The following is a 16,680-nucleotide window of genomic DNA, read 5'->3' on the forward strand; positions in this document are numbered from 1 at the left end:
CCTTATGCACTGTTTTGGTGATGAAGACATGGAGGACATTGTAGTTTCAGTATAACCAGAGACCTATTATTTGTCAATTACTGCTATAAGGAAAGCATGTGAGGATTATATAGGCTGCTGCTGACTTCTGGAAAAGCTAGGTTCTGGCCTGTCCTTGTTCAGATCTATGGGCTTCGATACCTGGAGTCCCTGCCTGACCAGTCTTGTGTATGCAGTCAGGTGCTTTGACTCCATTGAATTTCCTGTGTGTGGACTAAACAATTGTATTCACACCCATTGACATTCTGTGAAACAGGTTAATAAAGGCAGACTGCATATTTTTCTCTAGATATTTTCTTTAAAGGAGATTATACATAATGTGCTATTACTGTGTGAGAAGCCTCGGACATTGACATGCTGTTACTCCTGAGCTCTTGGCCAGTGAAATAGATTCTGTTCAGCTTTGCTGTGCGAGCGGAACCACTGTTCTGGAACTAGTATGCAGCACAGTAGTTGGGCATTGACAACTTTTCATCTGAGGCTTCTCGCACAGGGTTTTCCTTTTTTTTTTTTTTTTTTTTTTTTTTTTTTTTTTTTCTGCTTTCATATCTGATCTGATATTGTGTGGTGTGTGTGTGTGTGTGTGGGGTGTTTTTTTTTTTTTTTTCTTTTCTTTTTTTGTGAATCATTTTCTAGTTTCGGTAAAGTTGGTCTTTGAAGTAAAAACAGTGATTTCATGTAATCTTTTTAAATAACGTACATATCTCCGTTTTTTTTATTCCTCTTTTGAATCTATTAACCCTTCTTCCCCCCCCTTTTTTTTTTTTTCTTTTCCTTCTTTTTTCACAGGGTTCTTTTACAACTCAAAGAAATGGCTTAACCCGACATGCACGAGCCTCTACCCCGCTGTGCCGCACTTTCCTTCAAACTTTTCAAGTCTGGCAGGCAATGTCACAGCATGAGCTGCAGAGGAATGGAGGTCACCACTGCCAAGGTAATGCCAGCTTAGTGAATTTCCAGTTCGCTAACAAGGCAAAGCAGGAGTAGCCTTGTCTGCTTCTAGATTGTGCTGGTGTGTGCATGCATGGAAGGGCAGCTTGTGGAATTATGCTTCGTCATGTGTAGTAACGTACAAAACTTGGCCCCGGAGGCTGGTTATGCAAGGTCATGGGCTTCCTACTTCTTTCTTCCCCTTTTCATGGCACTTTGTGTTCATCCTAAACATTCATCACATTGCAAAATAATTTCCTGCTGTCATGTTCAGTCCTTTGCTGTGACAATGGAAAGTCAGCGGCTTTTCAATATTTTGTGGCAGTTCCAATAGCTGCTATGCAGAGGAAGGATTGTTAATTCTAGCATCTGTTTGTCCCTTGATTTGTTTAGCTTTTAATTGTCACACAAGAATAGCCGTTTTGTTATGTGGATTTTATAGTGTCAATTAAGTTTTTAAGCAGGTTTAAGAAGAACTTCAGTCTCTCAACATTGACTATTTTTAATCCTTATGCTGCTAGTCTTAACAAATAGATAGGAAAGTATATCATATTTACTTGTGTTAACCACTTAACAACCATGCTATAGCCGAATGAAGGCTACAGCTTGGCTCTAACTCTGGGAGGGCGTACTATGACGTCCTCTCATCCATGCTACATCAGTTCTCATCCATGCCACTACAGTGCCTCACAAAAGTGAATTAGGTAGTCAAATTAGATTTGAAATTTATGCCCTTATAACACCTGATGGTGCTCTCTGTATGTTGGGCCTCTGTATGTGGCCAGGCTGTGGAAAAGTCTCCCACGTGTGGTATCGCTGTACTCAGGAGTAGGAGAATCTATTTTGGGGTGTAATTTTTGGTATGTACATGCTATGTGTTAGAAATATTGTATAAATGGACAACTTTTGTGTAAACACAAAAAAACAAACTTTTCATTTTCTTTCCACGTTTTCCAAAAACTTGTAGAAAAAAAAATCACATGTTCAAAACACTCATTATGCCTCACAGATTATACATGGGGTTGTTTTTTTCCAAAATTGAGTCATTTTTGGGGCGTTTCCATTGCCCTGGTGCTCCAGGGCCTTCAAAAGTGCAAGAGGTAGTCAAGAAAATATATGTGTAATTTATGCTCGTAGAATGGATGGTGCTCCCTGCATGTTGGGCCTCTGTGCATGTGGCCCACGCTGTGTAAAAGTCTCACACATGTGGTATCGCCATACTCGGGTGGAGTAGTAGAATGTGTTTTTGGGGTGTAATTTAGGATGCATATGCTTTGTGTGAGAAATAACCTGCTAATATGACAATTTTGTGAAAAAAAAAAACTTGATTTTTGCAAAGAATTGTGTGAAAAAATTACAACGTCAAAAAACTCACCATGCCTCTTGCTAAATACCTTGGAATGTCTACTTTCCAAAAAAGGGGTCATTTGAGGGGTATTTGTACTGTCCTGGCTTGTTAGTCTCAAGAAATGAGATGGGCTGTCAGTACTTCAGGTGTGATCAGTTTTCAGATTGGCACCATAGCTTGTGGACTCTAGCTTTCACACAGATCAAATAATATACACAGATTTGGGTTATTTTTACCAAAGATATGTAGCAGTATAAATTATGGCCAAAATTTATGAAGAAAAATTACTAATTTGCAAAATTTTATAACAAACAAAAATGCATTTTTATTTTTTTTACAGAATTTACAGTCCTCTTCTCCTTCTTCCCCTTTTTTTTTTTTTTTTTTTTTTTTCTTCAGTTACTTCCTGGTTTCTGGCCTAGGCAGATTATGTCATACATCCCAGGAGTCTTCAGGCGGGAAGGCGGGGCTTTCTCAGCTAAGTACACCCTCCTCCCTTCATGCCTGAGCTAAGGGCAGATGGCTTTCAGGAAGAAAATGCTACCTGAATCATCTGCCCTTGCACAAGATGGCCAGAATTACCAGGCTTTTTTTTTTTTTTTCACAGTGATTTCTCAAGAAAACAAGGCAAGGAGACTGGAATAAATGGGAGCATTTGCTTTGAACAATAAAAATGAATTAAATTAGTGTTTTTGGTTTGTGGTGCTCAGATGCAGCGAAGTTCCGCTTTAAAGAAGCATTACGTGTATGGTATATTTTTACATACTGTAGTTACGTTGATCCAACTATATCATACCTGGCTGATGCCCCTGGAATCTGGAATTCACTGAAGTAGACACCACTACTCCAGTGATCTCCACTTGCTTTCAGGTCCTGTGCTGAGTGTCTGGCCTGGCATGCATGCTGAACACAGGAGGTCGACCACTTAGCACAGGTGCCATTCAGAGGATGCTTTGCATTGAATGAATGCAAAGTATTCTTCTACTAGGAGAGGTGGGTGGTGATGTCACTCTCCTCGATGCCTATTCTCTGAATGGTTCCCCTGCTGAATGACCGATCATACCTGAAATTCCTTTTTCCCCTTTTCCTTTTCTCAATGAGCAGTGCCGTTGGCATAAGAAGCAAATGGTGCACGAGTCATATATATCAAAGTATAAAAACAAGAAAAACCATAGTTAGAATATGTAGTACAATTGGAAATGTAAAAGGCTTAGCAATCATCTAACAGGTCAGCGGTGCACCCTCCCTTGCAGGGAGTGAGGGGAACTCCAACCACCCCGTTTTCTACATTTTACGTGTCCCCTTAAGAGGAGTTGTAAATTGGAAGTGGACTAGTCAGCTTTCCAAACAAGTAATTATGGTGTGCTAAGAAGATTAAGGGCTGTGTGGAGTGCAAGGGGAGGGGGGCAACTATAGTCCTCCAACTAACCTCACCCCATGCACCACCCATACCAGGGCCACTCTAAGGCAGAGTAACTGATCAGTCTGTCTCTGTCTGTCTGTCTGTCTGTCTGTCTATCTGTCTTATCTCTAATTTCCCCCACCTCAGACAGCTAGGTTAGGCCTCTGTTCTCACTTGTGTATTCTGAAAGCGTCGCTTAAGGGATGGCTCTGTCAGTTCCAGTAGGGCCACGTCCAAGCTAGAGGACACTTGTCCTGGGTCGGAGACATATGCTATCCAAACTGACCAAGTGCTGGAGAAGCAGTCCTGGGTACCCTGCAGTTGGCAATCCAGTCCTCTGCTTCCCTTATTTCACTTGCCTTACACCGCCACTCCTCCCTGCCAGGGATTTGTGTTTGTTTCCAGTATATGGGGTGCAGCCGCTTAGCTGCATTCAATAAGTGAGGCAACACACTCTTTCTCTTTTGACTAACTGGCATGGGAGGAATGTGCAGAAGAAAATGAATCGGGGAGAGAGGAACATCCAGGCCCATAATGTCCTTAATCTGTCCTCTCAATAGGGTCTAATCACCAGATGTGCAGGAGTGTACCCCAGTGACCACAGCCCCTCTAGCACCTGTCTGAAGTGGATGGGTAAATTCGTGCTAAGTCCGCTGGTACGCGGTACCAACGCAACATAATCTTATAGTTCGTTTCCTGGGTTTTGGAGTCAATAGAGCTGGACCGAGTAAATTGGTAGGGGTGGGCCAATTGGTTTGGGGTGAAAACGTGCCCCAAATCTTATTCCCAGGACCTGATGCACGTAGGCTTGGCTGTGGAAGCGGCAGAGCCCATCAGATGGTAGAGTTTGCAAACCATATGTGGAATCGGTTCCTCTACTATAAGGAGGTGTTCCAAGGGTGTAAGGGTAGAGATATCTTGTATGGAGCTTCTATGTGTCTCAAAAAAATGGTGAAGTTGCCTATACCGCCAAAAGTCCATAGGGAAACTCCCGTGTCAGTCCCATTAGGGTCTCCAAGGGTAATAATTTACTGTTCTGCAGAAGTTTACCACTGCTGGCATTACTATCATCCACCCAGGGGCTGAAAAAAGCCACCTGTTCCCCAGGAGTGAACCATAGAAACCCCCCCCCCCCCCAAATGGGGTTAGGGGGTGCCAGGGCCAGTTTGGAGTTGAGGCGATCCCAGGCTGCTAGAACATGAATCGTCATTGGGGAGGTAAAGTCCAACAACCCCCTGTGTTCCTGAGCCAACCACGGGGCGTAAGACAGTTTTCTATCTGCCATGTATTTCTCCAGGGGGACCCAGAGTTTGGATTGAGTGTGGAAGCATCAGTTGAGTTACCGCTGGAGGACAATTGCCCTATAATACCGCAACTCTTGGTCTCCGATTATTCCAGACAAAGCTCGATGGCATGCTGGACATTTGGGTGAAAAAAACCTCTAGGCAAGGGGACAGGTATCATCTGCATGTAAAACGGTATTTGTGGGAGGATGTTCATTTTTACAATGTTGATTCTCCCTAACCAGGTGAAGGATGTCTTAGTCCAGTGAGCTAAATCATTTTTCACTATTGACATCGGGGGGGGGGGGGGGGGGGGGTAGGGGGGTGTTAATCAGCTGCATATAAAGTGTCGAATTTTTCCGTCAGCTGAATGCCCAAATATTTTAGGGATGACTTGGCTCAGGTAAAGGGGAAGGCTGCTTGTAACCTGCTAGCCAGGGAGGGTGGCAGCTGGGTATCTCAGATTTTGTATAATTAATTTTAAAGTTAGAAAGTGTACCAAAATGTTGGAGTTCTTGCATCAGGTTAGGCAATGAGATCAGGGGGTCCATGAGGTGAAATAGCACATCGTCGGCATACACTGAGAGCTTGTGCTCTGTATTACCAGCCATCAGTCCTTTGATATCTACACTCGCCCATACAGTGCGCAGAAGGGGTTCAAACACCAGGGCGAAAAGAATGGGTGAGAGTGGGCACCGCTGTCTCGTGCCGTTTCTGATCGAGAATCTGGGGGAGAGGAATCCATTGACCTTGCCCTGAGCACTCGGGTCAGAATACAAGGCCATGATCCAAGTCGGCATATGCGTTCGTAGTCCCAGGGTCTCCGCATCTGATCTCGGTGGACAAGATCAGGTAGGGTGGGGAGTCTGGGGAGGTACGTGCCCAGTGGATAAGTTGTATTGCCCTGATGGGGTTGTCTCTAGCCTCCCGACCCGCAATGAACCCTGTCTGGTCAGGCTGAACAATAAGTGGAACCAGGTGTTTCAGTCTGGTCGCAAGGATTTTCACTAAAATTTTAATATCCACATTAAGGAGGGATATAGGTCGGTAACTTTGGAGCATAGTGGGGTCCTTCCTGTCTTTGGGGAGCACTGAGATATGAGCCAATAGTGCCTCTGTGGCTATTGCGGTGCCCTCTGCTATGGAGTTGAAATAACCACACATCGCACACACAGGTGGTTTTCTTGCAGGAGACACTTCAGAAGTGTGTCTCCTGCAAGAGAACCACCTGAGCCAATAACTGCTTCACTTCCCACCACAACTTGCTACGCTTGCATGGAGAGCAGAGACCAAGAACATTGTAGGAAGTTGCCTTAAGTGACGCCATAGGGGATCCGTGGGACAGGTGAGTCGTGTGCTACGATGGCAGGCACGGCATGAGAGGTGGAGCTGGAGACCTGTTCTTCCTGTAAAAGAGGTATGGAGCAAGAGAGGAAACGAGGGGGGGAGAAGAAGAAGCGGTTATAAACATAACATGTCATTGGTAACAGTACCACATCATGAAATACCGGGGGACGGGTGCTGGGCACAACTCCGCTATGGAGAGGCCCCCGGAACCCGACCCCATTTCCCAAAAGTGAAATATACCTAGTAAGGTACTGCCTACGTGGGGAATGCGGACCAACATGAGAGGGAAGGTTGTGAGGTTATGCCCCAGTCCACCAGCGCTCCTCGGCTGTTTGTTCCCCCCCCTTGTCAGCAGGCACTCTGGCGTAATTAATTGGTTCTGTTTTAAGCTAGTGCAGCCACTAAGGTGTGTGATAGACAAGGACCGAAGCCCCAGGCCCTCTCCAAAAGGCAACAAGGGAGATCTTTGTCCACTTAAATAGTAGAATCATGTGTTCCACTAGGGAGTCGCACAAAGACATCTTGGCGGTGTCCATATCCAGGCCCAAGGCAAGGGGCGGCCCCTGAGGGCCTAGACCTCTCTGAGAGCAAAAACCAGAAAATAAATAATTAAGAAAGGCAAAAACAGATCTGGGGAGAGTGTCCTTTCAGTCCCTTGGAGATGCATGGCCTGGGGGAGAGGCAGAGGGTGGACATCTGCGGTCTCTCTTGGGACTTCTGCGTTTGGCTGGAAGCCAGGCCTGAGGGAGTTGAACAAGGGGATTTTCCTGCAGTCCCCTCCAGTCCAGAAAGGTAACTGGTTCAAGCCCCAGGCTGGTTAGGAAGTGTGGGAGGTCATCCTTGTTATACAGCGTAACTTGTCTGCCAGCGTAACTTATCTTTGGTTGCCTGGAGGTGGAAGGGGAAGCCCCAGCTGTAAGACACGCCTGCTTTTTGGATAGCTTCTAGCAGGGGGCGGAGTGCTCTACGCTGCATGAGGGTGCGCCTGGAAATGTCTTGGTAAAAGAAAAGATGTGCCCCCAACGAAATCAAAGTACGGTTTCTCATGCATTTTTTGCATAATCAGGTCCTTTTGCTTATATTTGTGAAGCTTACAAATCTCTAGGGTTATCCACAACCTGGGAAGGAGGCCAGAGGGCCCTGTGGGCACGATCAATCTCGATGGGCGCTGTAGCAGGCAACCCTAGGATTTCCCGGTATATGTCCTCCAGAGTAGGGACAATATCTTTTAGAAGCCGTGGCTTCTGGCAGGCCGCGAATGCGGATATTTACCAGCTGGCTGCGGTTCTCAGTCATCTAACACAATAAAGTCTAAATTTTCTGATCCTGGGTGTTGCATCTGTCCTGGAGCATAGAGATGGCAGGCAGGGCCATATCAAGTCTCTGTTCCAAGTTTTCCACCCTGACCCCCAATTGATTGATATCAGTTTTGCGCTGGGCTATGTCTTCCTTTTTAAAGGCCTTCTAAACCCTGGTGGTAAATTTCTCTAGGTCATCCCAGGTGGGGAGGGACCAGATGTGATAGATTTTAATGTCTTCATCCCCTAGGAAGTCCGCCATGTCTGAGGCCCTATCATGTGAGGCCGAGGATCCTGGGGAAACTGAAGGGGCAGTGTCACTCACCAACCTCGGAGAGGGGATCTGGAACTCCACGAGTTGCTGCGCGGCTCGCTGTACAGCCTTTGGTAGCTTTTGGCGTCGGCGCCATCTTGGAGGCCTCATGTCCCGGTCCTCGGGTCCCGCTAAAAAAGCATCTAGCTGCTCCTGCGGGTTCCATCCGTCCTCCACTGCTGGGAGAGTGCCCACTGTGCCTGGGACATGTTCTTTGCCTTTCTGGGGGTGATAGCTCCACTTTGTGCTGGTGATATAGCGGTGGTGGGTACGGAGTCGAGGAGATGCACGTCCTCCATATTTAAGCCACGCCCCCAGAATTCTTTTAAAGATCAGTCCACTCAGAACCAATATTTCTGTTATTGGAAGAAGCTGAAACTTTCATAGCGATTTCTGTTCTATTTTTCTTTTTCACAAGTCTGTGAAAATGTCGCCATAGTTCTATTTTTATTTTTTTTTTTGTCCAAACCTGACTTGATCCTTGCTATTAAGTGGACAGTCTACTTATGTAGTAGCCACACTTTCCCCTTGCTGTCAAAGCGCTGCATCATTATAGGGGAAAAAAAAAATCACTTTGAGGAAAATAGGCTCCGGTGAGCTTGATTAGGCAAGGAGATGTCATTAGGCCCTTTTGAAGCTGATGATCCCAAATCCCATGAGAAGAAGCTCCTCTGTACAATGTACTGCATCCTTTTGTGAGAATTAGAATCCTGAGCTTTACAAAGATCCCTCTCTAAGGCCCAGTGATGTCGGTGGCAGGAAGCAACAGGAACCTGAGAAAAGGTGAAGATTTTGAATGCATTTTCTTTCAGTGTTATCCCTTTTTTATAATGCAGTGTTTGTCACCAGGGGGTGAGGGCAGTCACATTGGCAGACCTTGCATTCAAGTTCCCCATCTTTTCATTTGTTCTTTCAAGTGTAGCGTGGAAAATCTAAAGAGTTCCAACAAAAAAATATATATATAAATAGTAAAACTTAAAGCAATTTTTTTTTTTTTTGGTCACATTAAGACTGGGTTCACACTAGTGCAAACCCGCATCCAATTCGCATGACAGGAGATTGTGACCGGCTCTCAATGGAGCTAGTTCACACATCTCCGTGATGGCCATGGAGTGGATTGCACAGGAGTCCTGTGCTTCTTTGGCTGCGCTTTGGGCCTGAATTTAGGCAAAAATGCAGCCCTGATTCGTCCCTGAAACAGAACAGTGATTCACCGGACCCCTGCGGCAAGCTGCATCTGGCATCAGTTTAAACCCAGCCTGAAAAATGATATTGTATCATGTTAGTCAGAAGGCTTATATTTTGGTGTAAATATCTGGGAGAGCGCCAGTTATGAAAAAAAATAGAATGGCATGAAATAATAGAAAATGCTCTCGTCTTTAAACTTTCCCATTTCTTCTGTATTAAAACCTGGAATATAAAAAATATATGTATGCAAATCTTCAGCTAAATTGAAGCTCTGTTTGCACCCTCTGGTGTAGATGTGGACTGCAAAACTAAGACCTCTCCCAAAACTGGAACTGAGACCTCTCCAAAATGACCAAATGCTTTGGGACTTGAAGCTGAAAGTATAATTCAAAGGGTAACTCCACTTTCGTGGGGGGAAAACAATGTCAAATAATATAGCATATACAATTGCGACACAAGTCATATTGTAATTGAATGTTATTAAAAATGACCTTTCCTTTTCAATCTGCAGCTCTGAAATGTCTAAAAATGCAATATGGCTACCTGGAGGTGTTCTGTACACAGAATGTGTGTACTAAATGCCCCCCAGAAACATTTCCTGCTTGTGTTATTGGCTCACCAATTTTCCCAGAAGTCTGCCTAAGATACAAGTCAGATTTCGGGCATCCGCTGCAACAAAAATGTAATTTTTGGTGAGGTACTTCCAATAGGAAATCGCAAACAAACACACAGGGATTCCTTTAAAATAACAAAAGGTACGAATCTGCAACAAAGTTTGTTACAATCCTTGTAATGTACATAGATCACCCAGAGGGGAATATTTTTTTTCCTCAACAAAAGTGGAGTTACTCTTTAAGGCAAAACTTGTTTTGGACACAATGGAGAGGGATTAAAACACCTGTCAGTTGGTGTGTGTGGGTGTTTTTTTTTTTTTTTTTTTTTTTTTATTGCTGTCTGTGCCCCCAGTAGGGAGATGCACCGTCTATTTGTCCTGTTAATCAGTATCATCTATAGTGAAAGTAGTGGATAGATTTTTACTCCCAAAAGCATTTTATTAAAATAAATTTGGGGTACATAAGTTTAGCTCTGCTTTAAGGGGGGCGGGGGGATATAGGGAGGAAAAAACTTGGAGACACAAGTGGCTAAAATTTCAAACACAGCTGGTGCGCTGCTAAAGAAATTGTAACTGTTTTGTTCCCAGAAAAAGAAAAAAAATGTGTGTGTGTGTGTGTGTGTGTGTGTGTGTGTGTGTGTGTGTGTGTGTGTGTTCATCCACCTGATGTTCCCCTGGCAGTTTACTGTAACTTCCTTTCCAGGCAATGTTTTATTCATTCTGGCATCCTTTTTTTTCTAGAACAATGCATTGCTTCATTTGCTCGTATCATATTAGACAGGTATACATGCATAAGGGGAATATCTAGGGTTGGGAATAGGAACTTTGACCACCATCCAGCTGATGCGGTGTGTGAAGAGTGGAACACCTGCGTTGCTCTACAAGTGTGAACATGTCAGAGCTGTGTTGTTTGAGTGATGCGGTGAAGTCAGATGAGAGCGGATCCCGTGCTCCAGGCACTTCTGGCTCTGACTGTGAAAGCGCGGCATCCTTCCAGGCGTTCACATTGGAGCCTACATTTTGATATTTGTCTCCCTGTGATGTTTGTCTGCAACGCTGCGAGTCAGACTGGAAGAAGAGCTAAAAACAAACACTGTAACTGCATTAAAAGGAAATGTATTCTTTATTTATAGAATGGCTTTGCTTGAAGACCTTTACTGGCTGCTTTGCAATTGCAAGAAGAGGAGATGAGTGTTGACTGTATAGTGATTGCAATGGCTTCTGTTTATTAAACATGCCAGTCTTTTTTTACACTAAAATTCTTCACACTCCACAGTTAAAGTGACACTTGAGCCACACACACACACACACACACACACACACACACACACACACACACACACACACACACACTACTAGTTTTTTTTTTTTTTTTTCGTTCAACCCAGCAGGCTGAATGGAAAAAACTGACAGCTCAGGTCGGAGCTGCTGTACTAACAATCCGATGTTGGCTCAAAGAGCCGCTATAAAAATAAATAAATGAAGGAAGCTTCATAATAATTTTTTGTTAAATCAATACATTTTGAATTCAAGCAGTGTATGTACCCGAATTTGACCGGGTATGTGCCTCTTAAGCCTAGTACACACCAGGTCAAATAAGTGGTATTGGCCAGTTCAACAGAAACCGACCGACCTTTTGGTCAGTGTGTACAGCAGGCAGTGCGGCTTCTGTCGAAGGGGCATGAACGAAAAGGTCTGCCGAACAGCTCCTGATCAGCGCTGTTCGCCAATGGCTGTGAGTGCTGACTGGAGTGTTTTGGCGGGGGGCAGTCCCCCTGTCAGAACACAATAGCACAGCGGGGGGGGGGGGGGGGGGGATCGCTAGTACAGCAGCTCTTTCTGAGCGGTCATGGTGTTTGGTGTTTTTTTTTTTGTTTTTGTTTTGTTTTTTTTGTTTTTTCACCCATTTCAGCCCTGCTTGGGTTGTACAAAAAAAAAAAATCTAGTAGTGTGCACAAGGCTTTACGGTCCCTGTACAGCAGAACTCGGTGTGACTAGCAGTTTGTGCTGATGAGGAGCATGCAGAGAAGAAAGCAGAGCGACAGATGAGCTCATGTGCTGCTTCACCTTACATTGTTCACTCAGACTGGGTGTACCTGGGCTCAGAGGAAGTGGAATTAATGATGCTAGCCATCAAACTAAAAACATCTAGTTGCAGAAATAAAGCACTACAGGGGAAATTTATGGATTGAAGCTGCATATTGCTGTTTTATCTTTGAATGGACTATTCATTTTTATCTTTTGGCCAGAGTTCTGCTTTAAGAAAATTTTTGTCCTTCTCACCCCTCATGGAGTGCAGCATGCAAAAATTGGATTTTAACTTCAGCCAGTTATTGCGCACTCAATCTGCAATTTGTCTCTCTATAGGTCGACGATGCACATGGTAGATCTTCAGCTTTACTTTCAGAGCTAAATGTCCCTGTCCAGGGGAACATGTGTGGTGGAGATGCTGGCAGGTACTTTGTGGTTCCTACCTTTGAGCTGCTATGTAGCCTTTCAAGGCACCAGCTACAGGTTAACTTTAAACACAGCTGACCTCCTGTGAGTAATACCACTGAGTGATGCCTTGGTCAGCCAAAGTCAGACAGAAATGACTTCAGAGCAGTAGTTAGCACTTGGCTTCAGAGGAACATAGAATATATAAAAATTCTCATGTCTTGACAAGTCAGGCCTGTTTTGGTTGGCAAAGGGGTACCTATTCAATATTTGGTGGGTCATAATGGTGTGGCTGATTGGTGTAAATTCATCCACACTTTTTGTTAGTCCCCCTACAGAGTCCCACAAATACTTACGGAGCCCCGCAATGAAGTCCACCTAATGCAGCTTCCTGTGATGGTGTGACAACAATGATGCACTGGTCCTGAATTTAGAGCAGAGTTGTCACTCTTGCGTAGGCGGTGCCTGCTTGCACTACAATAGGATGAGAAGATGTTGCTGGAGGTGTGGCTATCAGTGTTGTCACTGTAGCTTGTCAGTCAGCACCTGGCCACACCTAGTCCTACCTGCTGCTACCTTTTCTGGATTGACAACACTGCCACTGTAAGACCCCTTTCATATTGGGGCCGTGTGAGCACCAAAGCACCTTTCGTTTAAGCGGCACTTTTCGGGCGCTAGTGGGGCGCTTTTACCCCAAAGAAGGGGTTAAAAGAGCCCGTGTTGCTGCGCTTCTGAAGTAAACCAACTTGTGATTTAGTATTGACAACTTTAAGTCCTCCCCTCTTCCAACACCTATACATACTAACCTTTGTAAGGAAGATGCATATAGTTGCCTATTTTCAGGTCACTCAGGTCCCGTGAGGGGGTCCCGCTTCCCTGTGTCAGCCAGCAGGGCTGCAGGGAAGAGGAGGGAGCGCTGACAATGGATGGGCTATTAAAGCCTTTGGGTGATGTCACTGCGCTAAACTTTACTAGCTGTTGGGAGAGCACTCTCCTCTCCCCTGCAGCTACTGCTGGCTGAGACACGGGGGGGATCACGTGACTGGCGTGACCTGAAAATAGGCAAGTATGTGTGTGTGCAATGGAACCATCAGAATCTGTACAACGCTGCATTGATTCCCAAAAGTAGTTTCTGTACTATTTTTGGTGACCTTGGGTTCGATCTTTCAATAGAGAAATCGAAGTCGGACTGACATGCGGGAATGAAATCGTGCAAACTCAGCTGAACTTGTACGATTTCAATACCCAAGGCAGTTCAACCTGGGCTTAAGGAAAGAAAAATGCATACACTACTGTTGACTTCTGAGTATTAGTAATAAACACTAAGGCCCCTTTCACACGTGCAGACAGTATGTCCGTATTTGATCCATCCGTTTTCGGATGAAATACGGACATACGTGCATCCCTATGTGATAGCGGATGTCAGCAGATGAACATCCGCTGACACCCGATATCATCTGTCCCCACTATGGTCCGATTCTGCAGACAGAGGAAAATCCTATTTTTCTATCCGCCTGCAGAGCGGATCGGATGAACACGGACAGACGGTCCGTGTTCATCCGATTTCCCCCCCCCCCCCCATAGGGGAGAGCGGAGATCTGACAGGGTGGTCCCTGCACAGTGTGGCTCAGCGGGGATCAACTGAGCGATCCCCGCTGAGCAAGCCGATGTTCACTGGGCGGATCATCACGGATCCGTCCCGTGTGAAAGGACCTTAAATTGGACACACCGGGTTCTCCCCATTGCTAACATATATTTAATAAACCCTCAAATCGGTAGGAGTACATAGTTGAAGACCATTTGACAAAAACTGAATTAAAAAAAAACTTGATTTGGCTCAACCACCAGAGGGGAGAAAAACAAAACTGGTACCATTTTAATATATGGATTTGTACATTATAACTTAGTTTTTTTAATTCCTTGCAAAAAATTGCAATAAACAGTATTCAGGTACAGAAAAACAAAAGGCCAAGGTATTGCATAATGGTCAGTTCACAACAATTAGAACATCTTGCATTCGCTGAAAAGCTTATTCAGCATAAAAAAAATGTATAATCCCAAATGGCCAACCACGGTTTTTGACAAATTCCCTGAACATTTTCATATATTTTTAAAGTAGCAAGTGAAGAGGGCAGTCATAACAACCAAACCCTTGGAGAATAATTGTACAGAGGAAAATTCGGAAGAAATCTGGTATAGAAAGGTAGAAAAAGCAAAAGGAGAGAGGCGGGGGAGGTTGGGGGGGTGGGAAAGCTCTTTTGACCAAATCACTCTGCAGGATGCTCCAATGACTATGAAGCCAAAAGCATCTGATCCCTATAGAAAAAAACAGGGAGACCAGGTCTTCTAATATTTGTCTTCTTGCTCCCTTAAAGCGGTGTTCTGCCCACAAAAAAAAATTAAAAAATTTTAAAAGCCAGCAGCTACACACACTGCAGTTGCTGGCTTCTAACAATAGGACACTTACCTGTCCTGGAGTCCAGCGATGTCGGCACCGCAGCTGATGTTTCGATTCTTGTTTTCCAATGTGAAATGGTAGGAGCACATGTACTCTTCCACAAGGCCGGAATACAGGCCCTAGCTGCCGTAAGCGGATGCCTCAATAAATAATTCTTAAATTTCTTGATAGATCTATGGGTATCATTTAATAGGTTAGCCGCTGGGTTAGTTCCCAGTGATATTCCGGTCAGCTATTTAATTTTGGACACTCCCAGAAAACATGTAGCAAGGTCCCTACCGATTCCCCTACAGCACCAACATGTGTTCAGGATCTGTGGGTAAATTTTATGCAACTTGGCTGGAGTCCTATACCAAAGTGTGAGCTGACGTAAAGTTTGATCTGCTAGTAACGCCCGTAGGTGAGCATTCATTTGCTCCCGTCTCAAAAGGTCAAGGTTTGTTTGAAATCGAGTCTCTATTTCCTGACTAGACATAAACCTATTATTCACTGCAAAGTGTATATGTCGAAAAACATTCGGTCTCCGAAGTGAATGAAATTTTGGTCTGTCAGGCCTGGCAGAAACGCATAAGACCCCAATATCTGGGTGAGAGGGCTTGGCTCTGAAGAAACAAAGGGCGCTGTCCTAAAAAGATGTTTGGCCACCCGTAAAGTCGCTCCCACGGAAGGGTGTAGACTAGAGTGATCACTGCAGGGCACCCCCACATAGGGGACCACAGTACACCCGCCATGCTAAATGTTTTTGATAATGACATTTCATAAGGGAGCCGGAAGTCTTAATTTTCTATCCAAGCTTTTTTTTTTTTTTTTTTTTGGGTATTTTTTTTTTTTATTCCAGTTCTGTGCAGTAATAATCCATTGTGAAATGTTGCCTCCTGCTCAGTAGCTTCCTGTAATAAAGTCCGGTCAAAGCTCCTGCAGGGTGGCTGGTCCTTTTTACCTGCCGTTTTCTGTAGTGGGTGGGATTGAAGGGCCCCTCCCACAGCTCTGCATTCTGCACAGCGATGTAATTTCTGGATTTGCAAATGCATTTGGTGCACTCAAAGTTGATTTGAATTATTTGAGGATGTATAACTTTCTGTTTATTTTTTCCTGGCTTTTTAGCTTTAAGTAAATTTTGTGCTTTACAAATGCTAACCAGCTTTATTCTGATTATTCCTAGTCACCTCATGGTCTAACATGAATAAGGAGTTACCAGCAAACATCAGGCACTTGGGGTTTGTTGAGGTCCACGACATTGGTGCTGACGGTGATATTCATAATCTTGGCAAATTGAGCCGCAAGAATTCTCAGCCGTTTGCCTTCTCGGATTTTAGCAGCGGTCAGTTTACTACAGCCATTGAGCGCAACAGTGTGACGTCTTTGGACTCTGGTATTCCAACTCTCGAGATTGCCAATCCGGAGACTGTCCATTGTGGGATCAGATCGAACTGTCTAAATGGTGCTGCTGGAGAGGACCGGGTCTTTCAGAGCTCTAAGAGCATTCCTGGTGGTGGTGGGGGTACTCCATCTCTGAGGAACTCTGAAAGTGACCATGTTATCTGGAAATCCTCTACCTTTCCCAGATCGGGATATGACACAGCAAAACTCTACAGCCCGACCTCTCTTAACAGGAGCGATGACATCTCTGACTGTAGCGTCTCCAGCCTCAGCACTGACTTTTCCACCACATTATCTGTGAGCAATGAGGACATTGTGGACTACTTGGTGGCAAGCAACTCAAGTGCAATCGTCAACTTGGAGAATGATGAAACCCATTTTTCAGATGTGACCCTGAGCTCTACAAAAGACAGCACTGATCCGAATTGTAAGGGATTCGCACAGGAGGCAGAGCCTGACAGCAAGATAAAAATACTTAGTAACTTCTTTAACCGGTAAGTTCACTCTTTTATTATTTAAAAAGTTTGCTATCTCAAAAGTAATATTGCAGTCATAGGTGGAGTTGGGTGACTTTGTATCCCTTGGAGAATCTCACCATAAATTTATCTTGAAGATTTAGGTATGTGTGTGTGACATCCTTTTTGG

At 44.6% G+C, this 16,680-nt stretch overlaps 1 protein-coding gene across 1 annotated transcript in view; it reads left to right on the top strand.

Annotated features, from left to right (window-relative positions):
• Positions 1-830: 830 nt before the first annotated feature.
• Positions 831-16,680, top strand: part of LOC141117680 (TBC1 domain family member 14-like) — a 234,523-nt gene continuing 218,673 nt past the window's right edge. The window contains exons 1-2 of the mRNA XM_073610654.1: positions 831-973; positions 15,818-16,529. Coding sequence (XP_073466755.1) covers positions 928-973; positions 15,818-16,529 — 758 coding nt within the window. The 5' untranslated portion in view covers positions 831-927. The remainder of the gene's footprint in view (positions 974-15,817; positions 16,530-16,680) is intronic.

This window comes from Aquarana catesbeiana, linkage group LG01 (assembly GCF_042186555.1).
Source record: "Aquarana catesbeiana isolate 2022-GZ linkage group LG01, ASM4218655v1, whole genome shotgun sequence".
In the NCBI taxonomy this organism is placed as follows: Eukaryota; Metazoa; Chordata; class Amphibia; order Anura; family Ranidae; genus Aquarana; species Aquarana catesbeiana.